Source organism: Narcine bancroftii, chromosome 13 (genome assembly GCF_036971445.1).
Source record: "Narcine bancroftii isolate sNarBan1 chromosome 13, sNarBan1.hap1, whole genome shotgun sequence".
Lineage (NCBI taxonomy): Eukaryota > Metazoa > Chordata > Chondrichthyes > Torpediniformes > Narcinidae > Narcine > Narcine bancroftii.
In genome coordinates, this window is record NC_091481.1 from 29,513,573 (window position 1) to 29,539,378 (window position 25,806).

General features: G+C 41.3%; 1 protein-coding gene across 2 annotated transcripts in view; it reads left to right on the forward strand.

Moving 5' to 3' along the window:
• The window catches only part of gys2 (glycogen synthase 2), a 48,157-nt gene that overhangs the window by 20,548 nt on the left and 1,803 nt on the right, over positions 1–25,806 (forward strand). For both annotated transcript variants that reach the window (XM_069908843.1, XM_069908842.1), the window contains exons 5-14: positions 3,693–3,837; positions 5,582–5,699; positions 6,371–6,491; positions 9,985–10,091; positions 11,743–11,802; positions 16,162–16,240; positions 17,164–17,277; positions 18,731–18,857; positions 20,713–20,808; positions 20,892–21,055. In XM_069908843.1, the coding sequence (XP_069764944.1) occupies positions 3,693–3,837; positions 5,582–5,699; positions 6,371–6,491; positions 9,985–10,091; positions 11,743–11,802; positions 16,162–16,240; positions 17,164–17,277; positions 18,731–18,857; positions 20,713–20,808; positions 20,892–21,055 (1,131 nt within the window). The remainder of the gene's footprint in view (positions 1–3,692; positions 3,838–5,581; positions 5,700–6,370; positions 6,492–9,984; positions 10,092–11,742; positions 11,803–16,161; positions 16,241–17,163; positions 17,278–18,730; positions 18,858–20,712; positions 20,809–20,891; positions 21,056–25,806) is intronic.

Below are 25,806 nucleotides of genomic sequence, written 5' to 3' on the forward strand. Positions count from 1 at the left end.
AGGGCATTGTGTATTGATTTTTGACATATCTGAATAATGATTGAAACTTTTGTTGTGGGCACAAGGATTAAAAACTCAAGGTCGTGCCCTTGACGAGAGTCTAAAGGGATTTTTAGAAATGTCAGTGGCAGAATCTGACTTGAAGCAAAAAAAATTAATAAAAGGACACAAAATGGAAGAGAAAATACCAAGATGACTCTATAATTGGTTTTTGGGGTCAGTGCTGACACTTTGATCATTGCCCGGTTATTTGCAGGAGGTTCCCTGTGACTCAGCATTAGGATGGACAAATGAGCAACCAAGACTGGAGAATTCAGGATATCAGGTGTTATTGGGTAGGAGACCCAATAGAGGGGTTCAAATGATGTATAAAATTGAGGGCCCCGGAGAGTGAACCAAATAGACGTGTCAATAAGCGCAGAAGAAATATGAGTTAAGTGTCGGCCATCTGACCCGTGGAGCCAGCTCTGCCATTCAATAAGATCATGGCCGATCGGGTTCAGCTCCGCCTATCCTCCATAATCCCTACTTCCCCCGAGAATTCAAAAATCTATGCTCCTTGAATGCATTTCATGAAGCAGCCTTTGCTGCCAGTTCTAGTCTCACCTGTCATTGGAAATGGTCTCCCTACTTCATTCTTATTTATTCCTTTCAGAATTTTGTATTACCCCCTCATCCTTCTAAAGGCCAATGAGTATAGTGAATGAAAGAAGATAGGCTGCCAATGCAGTGATTGTAGTAAATGCACCAAAATACTGGAGGAACTCAGCCAGTCTTATCAGCATCTAAAGGAGACAAAGATTTATTGCCGAGTCCTTCAAGATAAAATCAGAAAAGGTAGAATCAGGATATAACAGATCGTATCAGAATTCAAACAATGGGGGAGGAATCCAGACCAGCAAAAGGTGTCAATTGAATATGATAAGAGACTACATGATAATTGATCATGTCTGTGTGAAAGGAGACAGGGAAAGGAGGGGAAGAAAGGGGGTGGGGTTAACGAAAGCCAGAGAAGCTGATATTAATGCCATATGGTTGGAAGGGGCCCAGTCGGAAGATGAGGTGTTCCTCCAATTTACAGGTGGCCTCAGTCTGGCAGAGCACGATATCGTGGACAGACATGTCGACAAAGGAATGGGATGGAGAATTGAAATGGGTGGCCACCGGGAGATCCACGCTATGACGGTGGACAGAGCCGGGGTGCTCGACAAAGTGATCTCCTGGTCTGCGTCCAGTCTCTCCGATGTAGAGGAGATCACAATGGGAGCACCGGATGCAGGAGATGACCTCAGCAACTTCGCTTGGAAGGGCTGTTTGGGGGCTCTGAATGGTGCTGAGGGAGGAGGTGTGGCTGCAAGTGGAGCATCTCCTGCGGTCACAGGGGATGATCGGTGGGGAGGGAGGAGTGAACAAGGGAGTCACTGGGTATAGTGCCAGGCTATGAGAGATTTCTTTGTAAAATAATGCCCTAATTTCCAAAATTTACATGGTGAATTTCCTCTGCATTACCTCCAAAGCCAGTATATTCCTTTTTAACTCTCCACAGTCCACCAGTTGTGGTCTCACAAGTATCTTTTACATTTTCAGCAAAATATCCTGGCTTCAAAAAGTCAATCCCTACTTTTAAATTCAATATCTAAGTGACACAAGTAGAAAGGAACTGGGGAGGAGATGAGCAAAAGTGTTGGTTGGCTTGGTTGTGGTTGAGGATCTGGGTTGAAGCATTTATGTAGGGCTCGATAGATTGCTTGACATGTAGTAACCCTTATAAGGCTGCAGAGAAAAAAGATGGGAGAGGGAATTACGCCAGTTTATTTTTAATCAGATGTTTGTGACATTAAGGGGAGAATTGTTACTTACTTTGCTGTCAAAGGCAGATGGTAAATGGGTGGTGCTGTCACAAAGCCATGCAATTTGATTTTAAGAAGCTTGTGCTTCTAGAAAGATATCATCAGTAGTTTTCTGATGTCTGAATTTGTTGTTTAAACCTCTTGTTCACATTGTAACTTTGGTTCTATTTCTTTCATTATCAAGTATTTAGAATAACTTCCTTTATAAGAAGTGAATACTTTTTTTTGCTTATGCAGGAATACTTGTCTTGCTCACATGCTGTTGGGCATTTAGTCTGTTTTCAGAATGTGCACAATGCCTCACCAGCTTCCTGTACCATGAAGGTCCTGAGCTCTCGAGCCTGACATTTGTAAAGTGCTTTTCCCTTTGGGGATCTGCACGTCAACTGCTTTCTGTTGCAGCTTGCTGATTAATTTCACTGTGTTTTGCTGCTGGCCTTTTGGGCCCTGTTGACCTTTCTTACAGTCAGGACAGCCCTTGTTACATCTGATCTTGAAGTAAATGTTAGTTTGTCCAACCTAACTGTAGTCAATGTTCCCTCTAATTTTGAGTAGGCCGTGTGCGCAAAAATCCCATGTGGTGCAATTTTTTTTCCCCCCTGTGACCAAAGTATGTGCGCACTGAATGCTTGTGCAAATGTCAACGTGAAATTATTTCAAGATCATTTTGGCACAGCCTATCTCTCATGACTAATAAAACTCTAATGGCATGTTCTAATATAATACAAGTATGATTAACTATTTATTTACTGACTAACTAGTTAACAGAAGCAGTTAGCGAAGAGATATTTTCAATAAGTATAATGATTAATTGCCACATTATTTTAGATAACTCACCTTTAGTATGCACATTAATTTTCTTTGTGTGCAAAATGTGAGCATGCGCATAGCTTGGAGGGAACAGCGATTGTAATAGTTTATGGGTACAGAATTGTAAATATGATGCTAACAAAAGAAACCTCTGGTCTTGGAAGTTGTGTGTGACAGTATTTAGAGGTGGTTTGAGAGGAATTTCTAGAGTAGCTCGTACACATTTTAAAACAGAATTTTTGTAGAGGAGCAACAAAGTATCAGCATGCAGCTTGCCTAGGAGAGCATGTGATTTTTGCAGGCAGAGACAGAACTGTTTTGCGCTCAGAGGGAGGGAGTGAAACGGAGAGAGAATGAGACACAGAAATCAGTTCCAGAGGGAAAAGCTGGCAAACTTTGGAAAGGTGCCTGGCCAAAGGAGAAGACTGGTGGTCTGAAAGGTGACCTGAAAAAAAGAGGACCATCTGGAGAAACCTGAAGGACAAGTTTCGTCAGAAAGACCAATTAAGAAGGAATCAGTTGCAGATGTCCTGGAAAAGGAATCCCTCTCTGAAAACCAGCAAGAACCCTCCTGAGTGGTAACCATTTGCCTGTTAAGCACCAAAGACTGGTGAACTTTGTTAATGCTAACTTCTGTGCACAGTACAAGAATTGGCTGCAACCAGTGAGATTGGACTGTGATCCAAAGAACTTTTCCAATCTTAAATATACATTGTACACACCTGCACTTAGTAATAGAGAGGGGATCAGGTAGGTTAAGTAATAAATTAAAGTTTAATTCTGTTTTCTTGTTCAAATATAATTAAAAACTACTTTTGTTTAAGTCACCCTGTGTTGTGGTGCATTTCTATTGCTGCTAGTTTTTGGGGTCCTTTGGACTCCGTAACATGTCTTGATCACTTCGCAATGAAACAAACATTTAGATTATTTTGTGGTACATGGATACTTAATGGTTGTGGATTTGGAGGGCAGAGGGGCCTATAATCTGTGCTTTGTGACTGAATGGTCCACTCTTTTTCTCTCTCAAAACAGTTCGATGTTGACAAAGAAGCAGGGGAAAGACAGATATACCATCGATACTGCATGGAGAGGGCAAGTGCACACTGTGCACATGTATTCACAACAGTCTCCGCCATCACTGCAGTTGAGGTGGAGAACATGATAAAGAAAAAACCAGGCAAGGCTTCCCCTGGTCAATGACTCCCTCCACCTCAAAACTGCGCGTCTCAGCAAAGTAAGGTTGTGCAGTTCGTGTCGTGGTTCGTGCAGCCACCCAGCTTCGATTCCACTGTGAGGAGTTTGTACATTCCCTCCTCGATTGCGCGGGCTTCCTCTGGGTGCTCCGGCTTCCTCCCCTCTTCCAAAGAGGTACAGGGCTGGTGGGTTAATTGGGTGCAAATGAGCAACGTGGGCTGGAAGGGCCTGTTACCATTGCTATATGTCTAAATTTTTTTAAAAATTAGTGGTTCCCAAGTTTTTGAATGAAAATTCGCACTCAGTAAATCTTGCTACCATTTACCTTGCCTCTTAAATAATGTCACTGGCTGATAATACATGATGAAGGGCCCAGGCCCTAAACATGAGTTACCTTTTACCTCCAATGGATACTGCGTGACCTAATGAATTTTTCCAGCATGTTTGTTGTCTTGTACCCGACCCCAGCATCTGCAGACTTCAGAATCCAAATCTATGGTCATGAACAAGTCATGAAATTCGGTGTTTTGTAGCAGCGTCATAGAGCAAACATTCATATTATTAACCATATAACCGTTTACAGCACGGAAACAGGCCATGTCGGCCCTTCAAGTCTGTACCGGTTCACTTGAACAACTCCACTAGCTCCTCCGCAAACTCCTGAGGAAGTAGAGGCTTTCTTCATGATGCCATTGGTGTGTCATAAAGATAAAAAATGAAAAATGGGAAAAGCTATGCTCCGGAACTATGAGAAATATAATAAGCATGAGGTTACGCATGATACAATATAATTGGTTACAAAAGATATATATCACACCCCAAAAGTTAAATAAATGGGACATCTTACAGCAATAAATATTTTAAATTAAAATAAATATACTAGTGCACGAAGAGTGAGGCAGTGTCTGTGGTTCATTGATTATTCAGGAATCTGATGGCAGCAGGGAAGAAGCTATCCTTGTGCCGCTGGATGCTCGTCTTTAGGCTCCTGTACCTTTTTTCCCGATGGTAGCAGAGTAAAGAGGACACGGCTTGAGAGGGTGGGGGTCTTTGAGGATAGAGGCTGCTTTTTTTCTAAGCCTCATGTCGATGTCCTTGACGGAGTGAAGTCTGTGATGTTGCAGGCTGAGTTCACCACCCTCTGGAGTTTATCCTTGTCCTGAGAGTTCATGCTTAGCTTCAGACTTTCTCAGCCATCTTTGAACATTGACCCCTTGGAAATCCTGTAGGGTTATGAATTCCAACCCTACTCTTCTGATGTTGAGAGTAAGAACACGAAAATGCTGGAGGAACTCAGCAGGTCGTGCAGCATCCATAGGAGTTAACGTTTGGGCCTGAGCCCTCCTTGGTAGGAATCATTTTGTAGGATTCCCTTTGTGCAATCTCCAGTGTTTGAATGAGCCTTTGAATCTTAGCAGCTAGCCAGCATTCCTATAAATCTCCAAGCTCCTTGAGTATTGATAAGTTGATAGCTGTTTTCCTTCATGCACCTGGAATATAATTTAACACCATTGAGTAGGTAAGTGATATGTCTGAATTCTAATGAGAGGACAGCTTGAGATGTGATGGAGCCAAAACCATTCATGCAAGAGATGACTCTCCCTTCATCCAGTTAGTGTTGACCCAAGTCAGATCATTTTTGCTTTAATGCTTTTTCTTTCAAAGGACACTAAGCCTGTGAAGTGACCAGCCCAGTGAACCATTTTCTGTTTGTCAACTTGCTTTAGATGTGGTCACACCAAACGGATTGAACATCAAGAAGTTCTCTGCCATGCACGAGTTTCAGAATCTACATGCCCTGTACAAGTCGCGTATTCAAGAATTTATTCGCGGACACTTCTACGGGTATTGTGTTCTGTGTTTTCACTTGGCTGTCTTCAGACGTTTTGCAGCAAGCCTCTACATCCAATGAAAGGTGTTTTGAAATCTGCAATCCACAGGGTTATCACCCGCTGTAGATTCAAGAGACATAACAGCTCTTTCCCAGCTGATTAAGCTTTCCCTCCGAATACAAATCTGCTCACTGCAACACAACATAGAGGCTCCAATAAACTGTCCCTCTATCGCATTTTGGGTTATGCCTTGGTACTTGTCCCTGACAAAATTTTTTCCATTTTAAACAACTGTTGCAAGCTGTCCTTTGGCCCTGGGAATGTTATCTTTTGTACAAAAAAAATAGGATTGCTAATACTGGTAAGCTGGTCTGAAATTCTGTTGTTTATCCTTGGTTGGATCCTGCTGAACTGTTCACTGCGAATTGCCTTCAGTACTTCATTACTGACTCTTTGGTTCGACTTTCTGAAGCAAAGCATTAATTTACAGTAGTTCTCTGGGACAATTTAGAAAAAAAAAGTAAAGTATGAAAAATCAGAACTTTTGTTGATGTAAACATGCAAACAAAGCAGCACTAATTCCTGGGGTTTTGTTAAGCAATGGATTTTTTTTTTCTTTCAGTTGCTATGTATTTTAAAGATGTTCTATTTTACAAACTTTAAAAAAAAAGTATTTAATTCCAGCCACCTGGATTTCAACTTGGAAAAGACGCTCTTCTTCTTCACTGCTGGCAGATATGAATTTACAAATAAAGGAGCTGATCTTCTCATAGAGGCTTTGTCGAGGTTAAATTTCCTCCTCAGGGTAAGAATGTGGCAGATTATTTTTTTTTAAAGTGCAAAATTCCATTCATTGAAGATTTATGCAGAATTGTCACACTATGTTATGGAGGCTTGTAAATTATGATCGTCTGCCATTTTGTTATTGCATATAAATATCTAGTTTATCCAAATGTTTGAAGTCTCCATGTGAACAGTGTGCAAGGAATAAATCTCTTCTGGCCACTGCCTTTTAAATTGTGGTTTTATTGAACTACTGCACACGAAGCCACTTCATCTGCAATGAGTACATTGTCCTGCGCTAGCCACCCCAGCCCCGACGTCCCATGCCGGGGGGGTGGGGGGGGGGGGCTGTCAAGCAGCGGGGAGGGAGGCTGTCAGGCGTGGGGAGTTGGGTTGTCAGCTGATTGTCATCAGCTTTCCCCTTACTAGACACCGCTTTCAGGCTGCTGCTTTCAGTTGCCTAGGGGGAGTGCTTGGAAGCAAAGAATATGCCACCCTGGTAACGGGTTCTCCGCTTTCAGGTGGCCGCCCGACAGCCACATTCGGGTATTTTAGGCGGCTTTACATTCGGGTATTATGGCCACCTGAAATGGGGTAACAATAGTGTTAGTGGGTGTGGCTTGCGATCACGTGATTGCTACGGCTCTCAAACATCTGAAATTTATGGTATGCGGCTCTTGTGCTGAGCAAGTTTGGCCACCCCTGCTATACGTTGAGGTTGTGTGACCAATACATTAGAATCATGTTAATTGTAGTCCAGTGTAGAGCCATCATAATGGAGTGAATGAATACACGCCACTTGAACTGAGTGGGATGTTCCCGTGTTGTTAATTCAGTGTTAAAATTTGTCATTTTCCAATATTTTAAGTGCCTGAATACATTTGGAAATATTGCACATTGGGTTCATGGGCAGGTACCTGGATTAGGAACAGTAAAGATTTTGGTCTGTTAAGGTGTTGAGGCAAGGCCTTTGACCTGAAATGTTGTTACCTGACCTGCTGAATGATTCCTGCATCTGATATTGTTATTTTAGATGGACCCATTCATTTAATGAGCCAATAAATATTTCCCACGCCATCTCTCAATGGCCAACCTGCCAACACAGAGACAGGAGCACATCTCTGATAGATTTTTGGGAATTCCTTTAGGTAATCCATGAGGTAATCAGCTATTAGTGCCTCAATAAATAGGTCCAGTCACTCATAAAATCTTGGGCTATCACCACCAGTGGTGTCAGCAGGGGAAGTGGGGAGGGAAAGAATTGTTCAGAGCTTTGGTACTGCTTCCCCAGTGTGCAGAACTAAATCTCCCCGTGAATACAAACAATGTCTTTTTCAAGAGGGGGAGAAGTGGTTAGCACAACATCTTTACTGAGCCAGCAATCGTGACTGGAGTTCGAATCCCACACTGTCTGTAATCAGTTTGTACGTTCTCCTCATGACTGGAGTTCGAATCCCACACTGTCTGTAATCAGTTTGTACGTTCTCCTCATGACTGGAGTTCGAATCCCACACTGTCTGTAATCAGTTTGTACGTTCTCCTCATGACTGGAGTTCGAATCCCACACTGTCTGTAATCAGTTTGTACGTTCTCCTCATGACTGGAGTTCGAATCCCACACTGTCTGTAATCAGTTTGTACGTTCTCCTCATGACTGGAGTTCGAATCCCACACTGTCTGTAATCAGTTTGTACGTTCTCCTCATGACTGGAGTTCGAATCCCACACTGTCTGTAATCAGTTTGTACGTTCTCCTCATGACTGGAGTTCGAATCCCACACTGTCTGTAATCAGTTTGTACGTTCTCCTCATGACTGGAGTTCGAATCCCACACTGTCTGTAATCAGTTTGTACGTTCTCCTCATGACTGGAGTTCGAATCCCACACTGTCTGTAATCAGTTTGTACGTTCTCCTCATGACTGGAGTTCGAATCCCACACTGTCTGTAATCAGTTTGTACGTTCTCCTCATGACTGGAGTTCGAATCCCACACTGTCTGTAATCAGTTTGTACGTTCTCCTCATGACTGGAGTTCGAATCCCACACTGTCTGTAATCAGTTTGTACGTTCTCCTCATGACTGGAGTTCGAATCCCACACTGTCTGTAATCAGTTTGTACGTTCTCCTCATGACTGGAGTTCGAATCCCACACTGTCTGTAATCAGTTTGTACGTTCTCCTCATGACTGGAGTTCGAATCCCACACTGTCTGTAATCAGTTTGTACGTTCTCCTCATGACTGGAGTTCGAATCCCACACTGTCTGTAATCAGTTTGTACGTTCTCCTCATGACTGGAGTTCGAATCCCACACTGTCTGTAATCAGTTTGTACGTTCTCCTCATGACTGGAGTTCGAATCCCACACTGTCTGTAATCAGTTTGTACGTTCTCCTCATGACTGGAGTTCGAATCCCACACTGTCTGTAATCAGTTTGTACGTTCTCCTCATGACTGGAGTTCGAATCCCACACTGTCTGTAATCAGTTTGTACGTTCTCCTCATGACTGGAGTTCGAATCCCACACTGTCTGTAATCAGTTTGTACGTTCTCCTCATGACTGGAGTTCGAATCCCACACTGTCTGTAATCAGTTTGTACGTTCTCCTCATGACTGGAGTTCGAATCCCACACTGTCTGTAATCAGTTTGTACGTTCTCCTCATGACTGGAGTTCGAATCCCACACTGTCTGTAATCAGTTTGTACGTTCTCCTCATGACTGGAGTTCGAATCCCACACTGTCTGTAATCAGTTTGTACGTTCTCCTCATGACTGGAGTTCGAATCCCACACTGTCTGTAATCAGTTTGTACGTTCTCCTCATGACTGGAGTTCGAATCCCACACTGTCTGTAATCAGTTTGTACGTTCTCCTCATGACTGGAGTTCGAATCCCACACTGTCTGTAATCAGTTTGTACGTTCTCCTCATGACTGGAGTTCGAATCCCACACTGTCTGTAATCAGTTTGTACGTTCTCCTCATGACTGGAGTTCGAATCCCACACTGTCTGTAATCAGTTTGTACGTTCTCCTCATGACTGGAGTTCGAATCCCACACTGTCTGTAATCAGTTTGTACGTTCTCCTCATGACTGGAGTTCGAATCCCACACTGTCTGTAATCAGTTTGTACATTCTCCCTGTGTCTCTGTGGGTTTTCACCAGAAGCTCTGGTTTCCTCCCATCATTTGAAACTAATCGGGGGGGGGGGGGGTTGGTTAATTGGGTGTAAATTGGGCGGCATGGACTCGTAGGCTGAAATGGTCTGTTAACATTTTTTTTAATTTTAAATGTAGGTATGCCATCTGTAATTGCTGTCCTCATAGTAACAAAGGCAAATTTTGTCAACCGGAAGCATAGAACTATCCACAGTCTTTAAACATATAGAGCCAATTTTTTTTTTTTTTTTAAATTTTTTATTTTTCAACATATAGAGCCAATTAATGACTCATAGATTGTGAAACATGCGGGAATCTAAAAATGTTCTCCAGTTCACGTACAGTATATATTCTTTTTCTTATTAGGTTCAGAAATGTGATGTGACGGTTGTGGTATTTTTTATAATGCCGGCAAAAACTCACAACTTTAATGTTGAAACACTGAAGGGGCAAGCAGTCAGAAAACAGCTATGGTAACAATCTTTTCTGTACTTTTAAGCATTTGTGAATGCATGTTTTATATAAAAAAAAAAGTCAGACTTAACTGCAAGAGCTAGCTTGTTCTGTACTTGTTTTGGCTATTTGTTTTTCACCTCGATGCATGATTTCTGACATCATTAAACAAAACTGGAATATTTAAATGTATTCTTTGTCGGTCAAAAGGACTGTAACACACTGCAACCTGTTGGTGGGATGAAAGTCTCTCGTGGATAAAATGATTCTGAGCAATCTGATTCTTCATCCGAAAGAAATAGCTGCCATGGGAGGGGGGGAGGAGTAGGGTTAACCCAACATCTCTCTGATATGGCTGAAGGAGTACTGAGGTTGATTGGGAGATAATTAGTTGAAGTTGCCTATGTCATTGAAAGGTTGATACCAATGCTGAGTGGTTATTGAACTAAATTTTTGTGGGAAAACCTCCCTTAACCTGAATGCATGAAAGATGCCTTGTGAGGTACAAGCCGACTCATTATTTTCCCCTGTGAGCCCCTGATAATACAAGAAAATAATTCAAACAGCTGTGCCTTTCACTGTCGGTAAAAGCCAACCTGTAGCCATCGCAATTTTTGGTCGTAAACCTCCAGAAGCGTGCTTTATTAATGCTGCATCTGTCCCCTGACCAAATCTTCTTGCACACCACAGCTGACTTGTATAAATTGCCAAAATAGTTTTCTATTTTAAAGCTGATTTATTTGAATCTCACTCTGACCAAATATATAAGAGTTCTCCACTGTGCAGTTGCCATTACATATTTCAACACAGCTCTGACACACTATAATTTGTGCCCTTAGAAGAGAGTCTTTGGTACCCCCAGAACCTCTGTATAATGGTACGATTTGGGATAATTTCACTGATGTCAAATAAACTAAATGATAACTAAATTTTACAAATCACGAGAGCAACTGGGGAAATAACAAAAGTGAATCTGGACACGATAGTTGGAGTTTTGTTTTGGCTAATAATTTTACGACCTGACCTGATTTCCAGCCTAAAGCAAAAGTTGCACTGGAAATACATCCATATTTATTGACTACATTCAATTGAGAGGAAGGATAATGTCAACCAGCCCATAATTGGAATGGTTCCTCTCCATCAGGTAAATCCACTGGAACAGCTTATTGGAAGCATTAGATTCAGAGCCAGTTGATGCTTAATAATTTTGAGTGGGCCCACAATCTTTATACCAGTGGTTCTCAGTCTTTTTCTTTCCACCCACATACCATTTTAAGTAATTCCCATGCCATTGGTGCTCTGTGATAAGTAAGGGATTACTTAAGGTGAGTGGGAAGGGAAGGTTGACAATCACTGCTCTAGATTCAATTGTTACCGAAATATTTTGCTTGGGAAAAATTGTCATTTCCTTTGGAGTAATGAAACCATGCACATAACAAGTCAATGAGGTACAGTTAAAACAGTGGTTTTGAAACTTTTTCTTTCCACCCGCATACCACCTGAAGCAATCCCTAACTAATCACCCCATCGATGGCATAGGGAATACTTAAAGTGGTATGTGAGTGGGAAGAAAAAGGTTGAGAACCACTGCTCCATACATTCAAACTAGATAACTTTTACATAAACCACCAATGAACTGTGTGACTTTTTAAAAAAAAAATTTGCTTGCAGGGATACTGCTCATTTAATCAAGGAGAAGTTTGGAAAGCGACTATATGAAGCATTGTTGAAGTAAGTTACACAGATCACAATGTTACAATTGGTGACGGATGTGCTCACCAGCCCACTCTCTCTGATGGTCTGTGTTTGAAACTTGAATCTGCTTTCGACATGAAGTAAACACAGCAGAGTTTATCTGTGTAGTTGATACTGAGCTACTTGAATACCAGATGTGTGAGTATCTTCTACTTGCCCACTCTGCCATCATCAAACTCGCACAAACTTTTCATATTAAGGAAAGACATTAACAACTAATACAGGCCACTTAACATCAACGACATGTTCGGTGAAACTGGGCGCTTCGTGATGTGGACGTTGTCCGAACACCATATTACTGTATATACCTTTATGGGATGCTAAACTTATGATAAATTGTTTATTTTTTTCCCACTTTTTTGTCAACACTTAGCCTCTAATCGCACACAATTTAACAAAGAGGGTCAGGATCATCCACGTCACTGTTCTCAACTTCCTCACAGTGCTCCACTGGAAGAGTTTCAGGTCGAATAACCTCCACTGAGGAACTGTCGCTCTGTAATGCCTGAAGGACCTGGCTGAGGCTCTTCCTGGAGAAGTGTTGGTTTCTTCAGGAATATGCCCAGTTGTTTGACTAGTTTGATTTTTATTTCTTCATACCTTTCTTTATCTGCATGAATATTTCTCTCTCTCAGTTAAAAGCATTCAGTGTTTGGGTCTCTCAGTGAAAAGCATTCAGTGTTTGGGTCCATCTCTTCAACAAGCTTTAAGATCTGCAAAGAATTTGGCTAACTCCTTAACAGTGAACCTCTGCTGCACCTGTTCTTCCACTTTTGCAGTTTCCTTTTCCCTTGCCGCCTCTTCAGTTTTGGTTACGTCCGGTTCTCCGATCGGGATTTCTGACTGAACTCGATTATAACCCTATAAGGACCATGGACGTATTGTATATTGTAGTCAAATGTTGCCCGATCGGACGTTAAGCAGCGCATACCTGTATATAATGTGCTGTACATGAGGCTGGCAAAACAAGATAGAGTCTGTGGGATTACTGGAAAGGTGGTAACATTGGATAGAAGAAAGGCTGACTGGTAGAAGGCAAAGGGTGGGGGGGGGGGTGTGTGAAGGAAAGGGGGCCTTTTCTGCCTGACTTGTGGTTTCATGTTGTATGTAAGTGACTTGGATGGCAGAATTGTTGTTTCTGTGGCCAAGATTGCAGATGACATAGAAGTGGGCCGAGTGACGGCTAATGTTGAAGAAGTAGCGAGTCTTCAGAGGGACCTGGATGGTTGGAAGAATGGGCAAAGAAGTAGCAGATGGAGTACAGTGCAGAGAAGTATTTAAGTCATGGTAGTAGAATAATGAAGTAGAATATTTTCTAAACGGGAGAGAATTCAGAAAGCAGGGGTCCAAAGAGACTTGGGAATCCTAGTGCAGGATTCCCTATTAGATTACCTTGCAGGTGGAGTCAGTAGTAAGGAAGGCAAATGCAATGTTGTCTTTCATTTTAAGAGGAAGTACATATCAAGGCAAAGATGTAATGCTGAGGTTTTACAAGGCATTGGTCAGCCCATATTTGGAGTAATTGTGAGCAGTTTTGGGGCCTGAACTGGTACTGGTGTAGGAGAGGCACTAGAGAATGTTTACAAGAATGAGCCTGGGGGTGTGTCTTGGGTAAACTTACACACACACACACACACACACACACACACACACACACACACACACACACACACACACACACACACACACACACACACACACACACACACACACACACACACACACACACACAGAGCAGTTCAGTTCATACAAGGCTTTATTACTAAAGCTGAATTCACACTACAATATGCAAGCCCTTCCCAATTATACTTATCAACGCCTGGACTGGTCCCAACTGCCGAAGCGAGGCAACGACTGCACACTTGTATAGGTTGTCGGGGCGCCGGTAGCAGCTTCTCTACCTCCCTCAACCGGGACGTTAGCTGGACTCTTGAAGTTCTTCTTCTTGCTGAGAGATGTTGCCACCTCTTGGAGAGTCTCAAACTTCAGCAGTGGGACCATGGCTTATATTACCCAAAAGTTGTTTACTTCAGATCTTATCTCTTTGAACAAATGATTTAATTATCTTCAAGGTCTCCTGACAGTCTGCGACCAGCAAAAGAAAACTGCATCTCTGGGCCTCATGGTGGAAGTTGGATAATGTCTACTGATTCATATGCATCCCTGGGCCCCATAGTGTAAATTTAGGTGTGTCTACTAAATATGCATCCTGGGCCTCATGGTGTAAATTAGATTATATCTGCTGATTCTAAATAACAAGCAGGTTCTTAGCCTCGCAGCTGCAGAAGTAAAAAACACAGTTTAAATCTTCCATTACAGGGTGAGAAGGTTAATACGAGGAATGTTTGGTGGCTTCAGACTTTAGAAATGTGAGGAGGGATCAAAACCTATTGAAAGGTCTAGACGATCACGATTGATATGTATGTGAGTAAAGAGGTATAAGAGTGTATAGGTATAATGTGCATACGTGAATGTATCTGTACTTAGAGGAAAATATAGATAGTATAGACAAGAATTAATAAGGGAAGGTAATGGAATAGAGAGAATAAGGAGGGAATTAAAAGAGTGACCTTTGTTACATATGAAAAGGGGGGGGCTGGGTGGGGGGGGGGAATAGCGGTCACTGCAAAATCAGTTGACGCTTGCGAGTGAATTCGCAAACCCAAATGGAGAGGGGAGATGTGGTTGTCCGACAAGGGATAAAGGACAACTCAGGAGGGGAAGGGGAGATTGGGGCTAAAGAAGGTATAAATAGGAGAATAAGGAAAATGTTTGATGTTTTAGGAATGTTGTCTTATAAAGGGTTTAAAATAAGAAAACAGAAATGGAAAAAGAGGAAAGGTAATGATGCAAAAACGGAAAGGGAAGATAAACAAAGTATAAAATGGCTACGTTGAACTATATGACTTTAAATATTAATGGAATACATAACCAAATTAAAAGGAAGAAACTACTAAATTTACTGAAAAAAGAAAGGTCTAGACAGAGAAGATGTGGAGAAGATGTTCTCAGTAGTGGGAAATTATAGGACCAGAGGGCACAACCTTAGAATAAAAGAACTTCCCTTTAGAACAGTGATGAGGAGAAATTTCTTCAACCAGAGGGTGGTGAATCTGTGGAATTTGTTCTGTGGAGGCCAAGTCAGAGAGTGATTGGTTCTTGATGATTAAGGGCATCAAAGGTTATGGGGAGAAAGTAGGAGAAGGGGTGCAGCATTCTTCTGAAGATATGTCCATGAAGGGACAGAGCTAAAGTAGGGACGGACAATCTTGCTGACACCACGTATGTTGTGATCTGAGGTTCATTGCTGGGTATGACACCATGACTGCAGGCATTTGGGCTTGGGTAGCTGCCAGGGAGTGGAATGATGTTTATGACATACAGAAGAAAGTAGCATTAATCTTCTTGATACTCAGAGAATACCTGTGGCGCTAATGTCATACCGACAACCTGAGCACTTCATAATGATGAAAGTCTGTGTACATGCTTCTGATGAGGGTGGTATATGATACACCATTGGAAGAGGCCAAAGTTAAATGCATAATAAGCAATGGTGGGGAAGGCAGAGAAGTCATCGTAACCTATGGTTAAGAGTGGAGGAAGAAATAATGAAGTTAAGCAGCTCCGTAGCAAAATTTAAGTCATAAAATTAACTTTTTTATTTATGAAGGCTGTATTCTGGAACAAGTCTCTGTTTAAACTCAAGAACATATGTTAAGTCTCTGTTAAGCTCATAAAACAAAGGCTTTTAATAGTTTGCAAAGTAAAACCTCTACTATCTACATAGTGTTGTTTTAATATAGCAAAGAGTGCTGCACAGGAGTCCTATTGGGTGGCATGGGCCGTAAGGGCCTGTTACCATGCTATCTGTCTACGTATGTATATGCCTAAAATATTTAGGACTCAGCAATTTCATGAGTTTAAATGATTCCCTTAAAGCTGGCAATGGAACCAGGAAGGCCATGGCATATAGAAAGGGAAAGCCAGAGCCATGGGTCCTTGTGTTAGACTAATGAAAATTGGAGGTAAGCCGAAGCACAGAATATCTTGCAAGATGATAGGTCTGGAAAAGAACAAAGTAAGGGAGGAGTGAAATTAGGAATTTTTATGAATGACTGTTATAATAAAGATATCAATTAGAAGTTATTATTGGTCAGAAGACACTGTGGCAATGGATGGTGTTAAATAGTCAAAATTCTTCAGGTTATTTCTGACTTGAAGTAAACTGAATTCAAATTATTGTATAAGGGATAGTCTTGGTCTCATTCACACTGGTTGCATCAAATTCATTTGGATTAGTTCCATTAGTATCATGACCATGTTATCTGTTTACAGAGGGGAAACTCCAGATATGACCAAGTTCCTTGATCGTGATGACTTGACCATAATGAAAAGAGCCATTTACGCAACACAGGTATGTTTAGGAACGGAATAATCATTTCAATGGGGTGGAGATTGAAAATTAGGTTTTCTCAAGGTTGGGGAAAGAAACTGTATGAATCCAACTCTTACTTGTGATTGGCTCCTCTGTGGAAAGGACTGATAAGTTTGATAAAAGATTTGTTGGTTTAGCTTGGTGCTTGAAGATGTCCATTCAATTGATGTCATTGAATTGAAAATGTAAATTTCTTTTTTTTTAAAGTTTAGTACAGTAACAGCTAAAGTTCTATTTTTAAATAAAGCACTAAATTTGTCAAGAAATGCCTTTGGGCATGAATTGGGCCAAGATTTTTAAACATTCAGTCCTCTTGCATATTTTAAAGAATCATTCAGTTTGTGCTCACAAGCTGCAATTTTATCAAATCTGATTAAAAGAAGCTCTGTCTGTGAACATGTTTTCGACAAATGTGTGTTATATTTGCCATCAGACTTCTGAGGTGCATAAGAACAATGGTGGGGAGGGCAGAGTTGGTCATTGCAATCTCTGGCTGAAGAGTCTTATTCAGTTTGATTGTGGCTTCTCTGGATCCCAACCAAACCAGATCCCAATCCATCTGATGCTCTAATGTAATGTACTTGTTGCCCTCCAACTCATTTCAGTGGTATTCATGGAGAATTTTTCCCAGAAATAAAGGAGGAAACAAAACATGCATTATCCTGCAGAACTTTGATTTTCAAAACCTTTGAATATTTTGCCATTCTCAGTCTTGCTATTTAAATTTCTTTGGTAATAATAGACTGTGCCTTTTGTCAATGAGTTGATTCTGTTCGTTATATTGATTCTGTTGAATGCAGAGTGATTTACCATTGGTTTTGTGTCAGCAGTTTTAGCTGTGATACTTTAGCGCCTATTGCTGTTACTGCAGCCACTGACTGGAACTTTCTCCTCGACTTCAGCGTCAGACATTACCTCCAGTGACCACCCACAACATGCTCGATGACAGCAAGGACCCCATACTCAGCACCATCAGGCGAATCGGACTGTTCAACAACAGGGCCGACCGGGTCAAGGTACGTACTCCACGGCTCTATCTGCGGTGAGGATGCATTGACTGTAGATCTCGGCCTGCTGACCTCCCTCTGTATATTCCTCCGCTGTCTGAAATCAGTGGATTCAGAGCGAATTAGCATTAAATAGTGAAATGTATCATATACAGTGGGAATGATCTAAAACTGCTCCAAATCCTATCAGTTTCTATTTGAAATGATCCAATGTTAAAATGCTTTTTTGGCTTTGTCTGGCATTCATATTGTATTATGATGTAGTAGTGGTAGGAAAACTGGATAAATACTCCCAACAGCAAAAATAAATTGATGGAGATACTCAGTGGGTCACATGAAGAGTCGACCTTTTGGGCTGAAACTCTGCATGTCAGGACTGAGTGTCTAGGGTGTTGATAAAGATGTGAGACGGAAGGGCTGGTACATGAGAGGTGGAAGCAGGTGAGGAGGAGAAAGAGGATAGGTGGAATAGAGCCAGGAAGGAAAGTGATGGAGCCAGGAGATGGTGATGATGGGTTGACACAGATGTGGATGAAAGGAGGGCACGTGGAGTTTTGGAGAGGAAAGACAGAGACTAGAAGTAAATAAATGGTGACGAGAGATGGATAAATCAGGAAAGAGATGGGTGGATTCCTATTCCTGCTTACCCACAGTTCGCGAGCCTCTTGTGATCCATCATTTTTATTGAATCTAATTTTAAACATGCATTTTTAAGAGTGGAGTAGTTTAATCAGTGTTTTTCTCATCTTCAGCCACTGCAGTAATGAAGCCTATGGGAGCTGGGGCTAGACATCCCTCACTGTTTCCCAGTGAAATGTGGTTTAGTACAATGGAAAATTAAAGCATTCACAACCAAAATGCTGTGAAACACAAATCTGGAGATAGCACGATGGTAGTGAAAACACAAGAACTTAGCAGGTCTCGCAGTGTCCAGTGGGCGTAAATATATATAGCCAATGTTTCAGGCCTGAGCCCTTCTTCATGGTAACCACCAAAATGCAGATCAGAGCTGCTCCATTGGAAATTTGTTTATAAATAGCATATCCCTTGTATGGCAACATAATGCAGGTACACAATCCTTTATCTGGACATCTAAAATCCAGAAAGCTCCAAAATCCGGCAAGTGGGGAGAGGGATGGCAGTGCGAGTCGGGCAGGCGAGGGGGAGAGACCGGCAGCGCGAGTCGGGCAGGCGAGAGACCGACAGCGTGAGGCGGGCGGGAAGGGAGACCGGCAGCGCGTCGGGCAGTCGATGGGGGGAGACCGGCAGCTCGAGTCGGGCAGGCAGGAAGGGGAGATGGCAGCACGAATAGAAGGGGGTGGGGGTGGATATGGCAGCATAATTCGGGTGGGCTTAAATCTGGAAAAATCTGAAATTCGGAATACACTGCCCCCAAGGTTTCCGGATAAAGGATTGTGTACCTGTATTTGTTTTGTTAATTGTTTTAAAACACTTTTTTTAGATTGTTTTTCACCCCGAGTTTCTATCATCCACGAGTCCACTTTTACCCATGGACTATGAAGAGTTTGTCCGAGGTTGTCATCTTGGAGTGTTCCCGTCCTATTATGAGCCTTGGGGATATACTCCTGGTAAGTATTATCACTCCCATAACAAATCTGACTTCCAAAAGGATAGGAAAATATGTGGTGTCAGTGCACGATCTTAACAGTTCACTGAAAGGCGGTATGAGAGGGAGAGAACTTGAGCTTATTATCTTGAATGGGCAAAAAAATAGATGGTTTGGAAATATTGTGCTACGGGAAAGGTGAGAAGCTAGTTGGGCGGATAACTAATGTTAATGGTATTTTAGCAAGAACGTTGAACGGGGTGTAGTGGTTCAGAGGTGGGAGAACGAAGCAAGAACTAGAATTCAAGACAGTCTTGCTCCTGACCTTCTGAAGTCAGAGATCAATGTAGCTCCCATGTGCTTTTTGTTCCCAAGTACTAGTGATAGCTGCCTGTTTCATCTGGGTGGAGGGTGCATGACACATGGAGTAAAAACGGTGCTGAGCTTTAGAGAGAGGCTGAGGATGCAAGGGCTTTATTTCTTGGAGCGTAGGAGGATGGGGGGAGGGGGAAGTGACTGGGGCTACCTCACAGAGGTGTTTAAATAATCACGAGAGGAACAGATCAGAAGACAGCACTGAATATTTTGCCCAGAGTAGGGGAGTCAGAAACCAGATGACATGGTTTAAGGTGAGGGGACAACAGGAACCAGAGGGGTGATTTCTTCACACAGAGGGTAAGGCTGTCAGAGGAAGTGGTTAAAGCAGGTATACTGCAATGTTTAAGAAATTGGATGAGTATTGGTATATGGATAGGATAGATTTAAAGGTTATGGGACAGCAGACAATACTCGGCCCCTTTCTCTCCAGCCTAAAATGCTGTTTCTCTCTCCACGGGTGCTGCCTGGCCTGCTGACCAGCACTTTCTGATTTTATTTATTTCTAGCATATGCAGTTCCCAGGTATCCAGCACGAGATCTCCTGCCCCCCCCCCCGTCATTGAACTCCCAGTTCTGCCTATGTGCGGACATTTCCTTATCACCTGGGAAAGGACTCTGATCATGGGGCAGTGCTGGGTGAAAGGGGCAAAAGGTCATTAAAGGAAGCAAATATTTAGCAATGACTTGAATAGCTGTGTCTGTAACTTTCACCATTTATAAACCTTTAGACTTGGGACAGATGTGGATTGTGTGCAGGCTGCAGAGATTTAGTAAAAGATGAATGAAATGGCATAGACCAGAGTCGGTGCCAAGGGGGGGGTGGGCATTTGCAGGCATTGCCCCCCCAAATGAGGCATTATGACTCCCCCCCCCCCCCCCCCCCCACCTGCTCACGGCTATTTCCTCCCCCAAATGGGGTATTGTGACCCACTGCTTAGTGTCACAGCAGGATCAATGGCCATCTTTGTTACCCGTCACCACCCCCCCCAACCCACGCAGCTGGAACTGCTCTGCCAGAGCTAGGGAAATGCCTGTCACCTGCAATGTATCTTGGCAAGGTTGAAGATACAAAGCAGGAGAAATCCCTGGGGGCCATGGGTGAGGTCCACGGGGCGGGAAGGGTCCACACAGCAGCCTACAGCATCGCATCCCCCCCCCAACGGCCTGTCGAACCAGCCTCTGTCTCTGTGCTGTTCCCCTACACTGTCATCCTACCTTCTGCATGCTGGAGAGGTGCACAAAGGAGATTCTTGGTAGACAGGTGGAAGCTCTGTATTTTGTGAGGGGAGGGGGGTATACTGTGCTCCCAGAGGTCACTGGAGTACCAGAACACTGCTCCAGCATCTCATGGACCCGCTCGCGGCAGCAGTGGGTACCCCCCTCCACACTGAGCAAGTTTTTGAAGGTCAAATTGTGCCCCCTGCGGTTACCCTAATGCCACCCGCTAAAACTTGTTCTGGCACCGACCCTGATATGAACTCTGATATTTACACTTGCAGCTGAGTGTACAGTGATGGGAATTCCCAGTGTGACCACCAACCTCTCCGGCTTTGGTTGTTTCATGCAAGAGCATGTGGCAGACCCAACAGCTTATGGTAAGTCATTTACCTGCGCTCCACATTTAGTTCCCGGAGAGGGTTGGTTCCTTTTTAACTTCCACGTTTTCCACTGCATTCAGGGATTTATATTGTTGATCGGAGATTCCGATCTCTGGAGGAGTCGTGCAATCAATTGACTCAGTTCCTGTTTGGGTTCTGCAAGCAGTCGCGTCGCCAGAGAATTATCCAAAGGAATCGGACAGAGAGGCTTTCAGAACTTCTGGACTGGAGATACCTAACTAGGGTAAACACAAGCATGTACATTTACGGAGATTAAATGGGAAGGTACCTGCTAAGCTCTGCCAAGGATGGGATAATGGGAGTTTTAGACTTTGGACAGATATGGATTGGATACAAGCTGAGAGAGTTAATTTAGATTGGCATCATGCTTAACATAGTCACTGTGGGCCGAGGGGGATGTTCCTGGCTGTACTAATCTATGTCAAATGAACATGGGGAGGGGTTGGTATGTGGTGAGGGATTGGGGTTCAGTAGGTGGTGGGGGGGGCGGGGGGGAGGGTTGTCTGATGCTACGATTCTGAGATTAATTTTGAAATATCTGAAATTTGGTCATGGGAAAGAGTTTAGATGAACTGTAAACTCCTACGCAGTAAGGATCCCAGAGGCATTCCTGACAAGTCCAGACTCATTAAATTTGCCTTTAGAAAGTCCTGGCAAATGGGATTCAAGCCAGAAATAGCAAAGAAGTAAGTGTTTGAAAATTACCACACAGAGAACACATTTGAAAAATGTTGATCCTGCCTTAAGAAAGTGACATTCCATCTTTGTAAATAAATGCAGATATCAATAAATGCAATTGGTATCAAAATTCCCTTGGAAACATATTTTCGCCTCCTCTTCTAAATAAGGTTAGTTTCTGTGGTATTAAAGTGAGGTCATAACACAAAGATGGAAGTACAAGGAGATCTAACGAATCTTCAGTAATGTCTGCCTTCTTCCACAGATGTGGCTTCCCCTCCACCATCATCAACTCAGCCCTTACCCGCATCTCATCCATTTCCCATTCATCTGCCCTGGCCTCCAGATGCAACAAACACACAATTCTCCTTGTCTTCGCCTACCACCCAACCAGCCTCCACATCCAACACATAATCCTCCAGAATTTCTGGCACTTACAACAGGACCCCACTACCAGTCACCTCTTCCCCTTTGCCTTCTGTAAAGTCCGCTCCCTCTGTGACTCCTTTGTACACTCATCTTTCACCACCAATCGCCACCCCCCTCGACACCTTTCCCTGTGGCCGCAGGAGGTGCCAAACTTGCGCCCACTCCTCCTCACTCACCACAGTCCTTAGCCACAAACAGGCCTTTCAAATAAATCAACACTTGTGTATCCACAGGATTGGTTCATTGCATCTGGTGCTCCCTTTGTGACCATCTCTACATTTCTACATTGAAGAGATTGGGCAGACTGGGAGATCGCTTCACTGAGCACCTTCGCTCCATCCATACCAGTGACAGGGACCACCCATTAGTCAACCATTTCAGTTCTGTGCCACACTCGCATACTCACATGTCTGTGTACCATCCCTCCAAGACAACATGTAAATTGGAGGAACACCACTGATTTTCCATCTGGGGACTCTCCAGCCAGTTTCTAGTTTCTGCTAACCTGTTCTCCTCTTTTCCCCAACCACCCCCTTTCCCTTCCCTCTTCAAGCTGTCCCTCCCTCCCTTCTCCACCTATTACCTCCTGCATTTGTGGCCACATTTCCCCCCCCCCTCTTTTATTTGGATGCCTGCTGACATTTTTCCATACCTTGATAAAGGGCTCAAACCCGAAACGTCAGTTGCATATTTTTACCTTTGCCATATAAAGGACACTTTGACCTGCTGAGTTTCTCAGCATTGTGTTTTTACCTCAACCACAGTCCCTACAGATTTTTATGTTTTTCTTCGAGTGGATGGGGTCAGGGGGAAGTGAAGGATATTTCATAAATTGACAACCCATTCCTTTTTTTTAAACTTTATTTATTCATTCAAAAAACAAATAATATATGACATATACAGCAATTAAACATGGACATTTTGTTGATATATATAGAAAAAGAGAAAAAAAAATTGCCCCCCCTTCAGCCTAAGAGCCATAAAAAAGAAAAAAGAAAGGATATTTAAAAAAAAAGTTAAATATACATACTAAAATCTAATCAATATAATTTGAAATGTAAATATTCCAAGTATAACAGCCACTTATTAATAAAAAAGTATAATTATCTTGCAAAACATATGTAATTTTTTCCATTATTAAACAATATTTCATCTCATTATTAATATCTATTAATATCAATCATATTTGTATCTTTCCACGTACTAGCAATACATTTTTTTGCTATGGATAAAGCTAAATATACAAAAGCAAGCTCAAACTTATCTAATCCCAAACCTTTCAGAAGTTGCAAACTACCCAATAAAAATACTGTTAGATCTAAAACTATTTTAATCTTAAACAGATATTCTAAAAACGATTGAATTTTCTTCCAGAAAGATTGTATATGTATACATGACCAAACAGCATGAAAAAAAGTTCCAACTGTATCACCACATCTAAAACACAAATCTGATTCATTAAAACCATATTTTTAAAAATTATTTTCAGGTGTCAAATATAATTGATGTAAAAAAAAAAATTGTAATTGATCATTGCATAACATGTATTTATTAATCTAGTTACACTATCATAACAATATCTAACCAATCCTCTTCAGAAAAACAAATATCCGCTTCCCATTTAATTTTAGATCTATCCCAACCCTTTTTATCCATACCATCCTGCAATATTTGATACATAAATGAAATATAACCCTTCTCTGGTACCTTCATAAGAAAAGTCTCAAGTTTAGTCATTTTAGGTAAAATCATCCCTCTACCAAACATACATTTTACCAAAGATCGAATTTGATAATAAAGAAATCTTATCAATACCAAAATCTTCCCTCATCTGATTAAAAGATAAAAACTTACCCTCTTTAAAACAATCTCCCAAATTTTTCACACCTTAAAATCTCCAATGCAATAAACTTTGATTATGTATTGAAAAAGAAATAAGTTAATTATTATACAACGGAGTCAAAGCCAATAATTTACCCTAAGAACCTATCATTTTATTTTTCTTTATCTATAACTTCATTAAATGTTTTAGTATAGGCACATTATATTGTTATAACAAATTCATATTCCACCTAAGCAAAAATTGATGTATTTCAAATTCAGAAATACTTGCCATCTCAATTTTAGCCCAACTAGGAGGCCGTACCAAATCCATTGGTGAACTAATAAATTTAAGTTGGGCTGCCTCATAATAATTTTGAAAATGTGGTAAATGTAATCCTCCTAACTCATATTTCCAAGTTAATTTATTCAAAGCTACTCTCGAAAATTTACCCCTCCATAAAAACTCCCTAACCATTTTATTTAAATCTCAAAAAAAAATTATCAAGTAAATACGGAATAGATTGAAACAAATATTGTATTTATCCTTCCCATTAAATTAATAGGTAAATCTTTCCATTTAATCAAATCAGTTTTAATTTTTTTCATTAACGGAGCATAGTTTAATTTATATAAACATTGATAATTAACATTCAAAATTATACCCAGATATTTAATTCAATCAGTCCACTTCAAATTAATAATATTCTTATAAACTGAATAATCTCCTTCACTTACCGGTAATATTTCACTTTTTTCCCAATTAACTTTATATCCAGAAAGACATCCATATTGTATTAAACATTCCTTCAAATGCAAAAGTGACTGAGCTGGGTTTATTAAATACACCAATACGTCATCAGCAAATAAATTAATTTTATACTCCTCATCTAAAACTTTCATACCTTGTATCTGTGTATTTTGTCTTATCAACTGTTCAATCACTAACGCAAACAAAGCTGGTGATAAAGGACAACCTTGACGAGTTGATCGAGTTAACTTAAAAGATTCTGAAATCAAACCATTCGTCAATACTCTAGCTACCGGTTTACTATATAGAGCCCTAATCCAACCAATAAAAGAAGGACCAAACTTAAATTTCTCCAAAACTTTAAACAAAAAATTCCATTCAACTCTATCAAATGCTTTTTCTGCATCTAAGGATATCACCATCGGATGATCTAAAGATTGTCGAAATCTATTAATCAAACTAATCACTCGCAAAATATTATCTGAAGCATATCTATTCTTTATAAAACCTGTTTGATCAATATAAATCAACTTTGGTAAAAATTTAGCCAATCTATTCGCTAATACTTCAGCTATTATTTTCTAATCTACATTTAACAACGAAATTGGTCTATATGAAGATACCTTCAAAGGATCTCTATCTTTTTTAGGAATTACTGTAATTAAAGCACTAGAACAAGACTCAGGTAAATCATAATGTTCTCCAACTTGACGTAATACATCACCAAACATGGTAGATAATTCATCATAAAAAAATGTTTATAAAATTCAACCGAAAATCCATATTCACCAGGCGATTTACCATTCGGCATTTCTATCATAGCCATTTTAATTTCCGAATCAGTAAATGGTTCTTCTAACTCCTGTATATCTTCATCCTCTAATATCGATAAATTAAACTCTGAATTTTTAAAAAAAATCAATCGATCCAGTTTCTTGTTTTCCTTCAGATGTATATAACTTTTTATAAAATGAATAAAATTCATCATTAATCTCACGAAGTTTATAAATAATAAGAGAATTCCGTCTAACAGCATTAATAGTCCTCGATATCTGTTCTTTCTTTAATTGCCATGCCAATTGACAACCCATTCCTGAAGTATACCGAATTAATTGAGATTATTGTAACCTTGCCAAAACAACTAAATTCACAATGCCCACATGTTTTTTAAAAAGGGCTCTTGCTTCTTTTATCGGTGGAAAATAAATGTCACTAAGAACTGTGAGGTGCTACACAGCAGGAAGCGTGAAGGAGAACATTTAAGCTGACACTTGGTATCGAACCCAAGAGGTGGC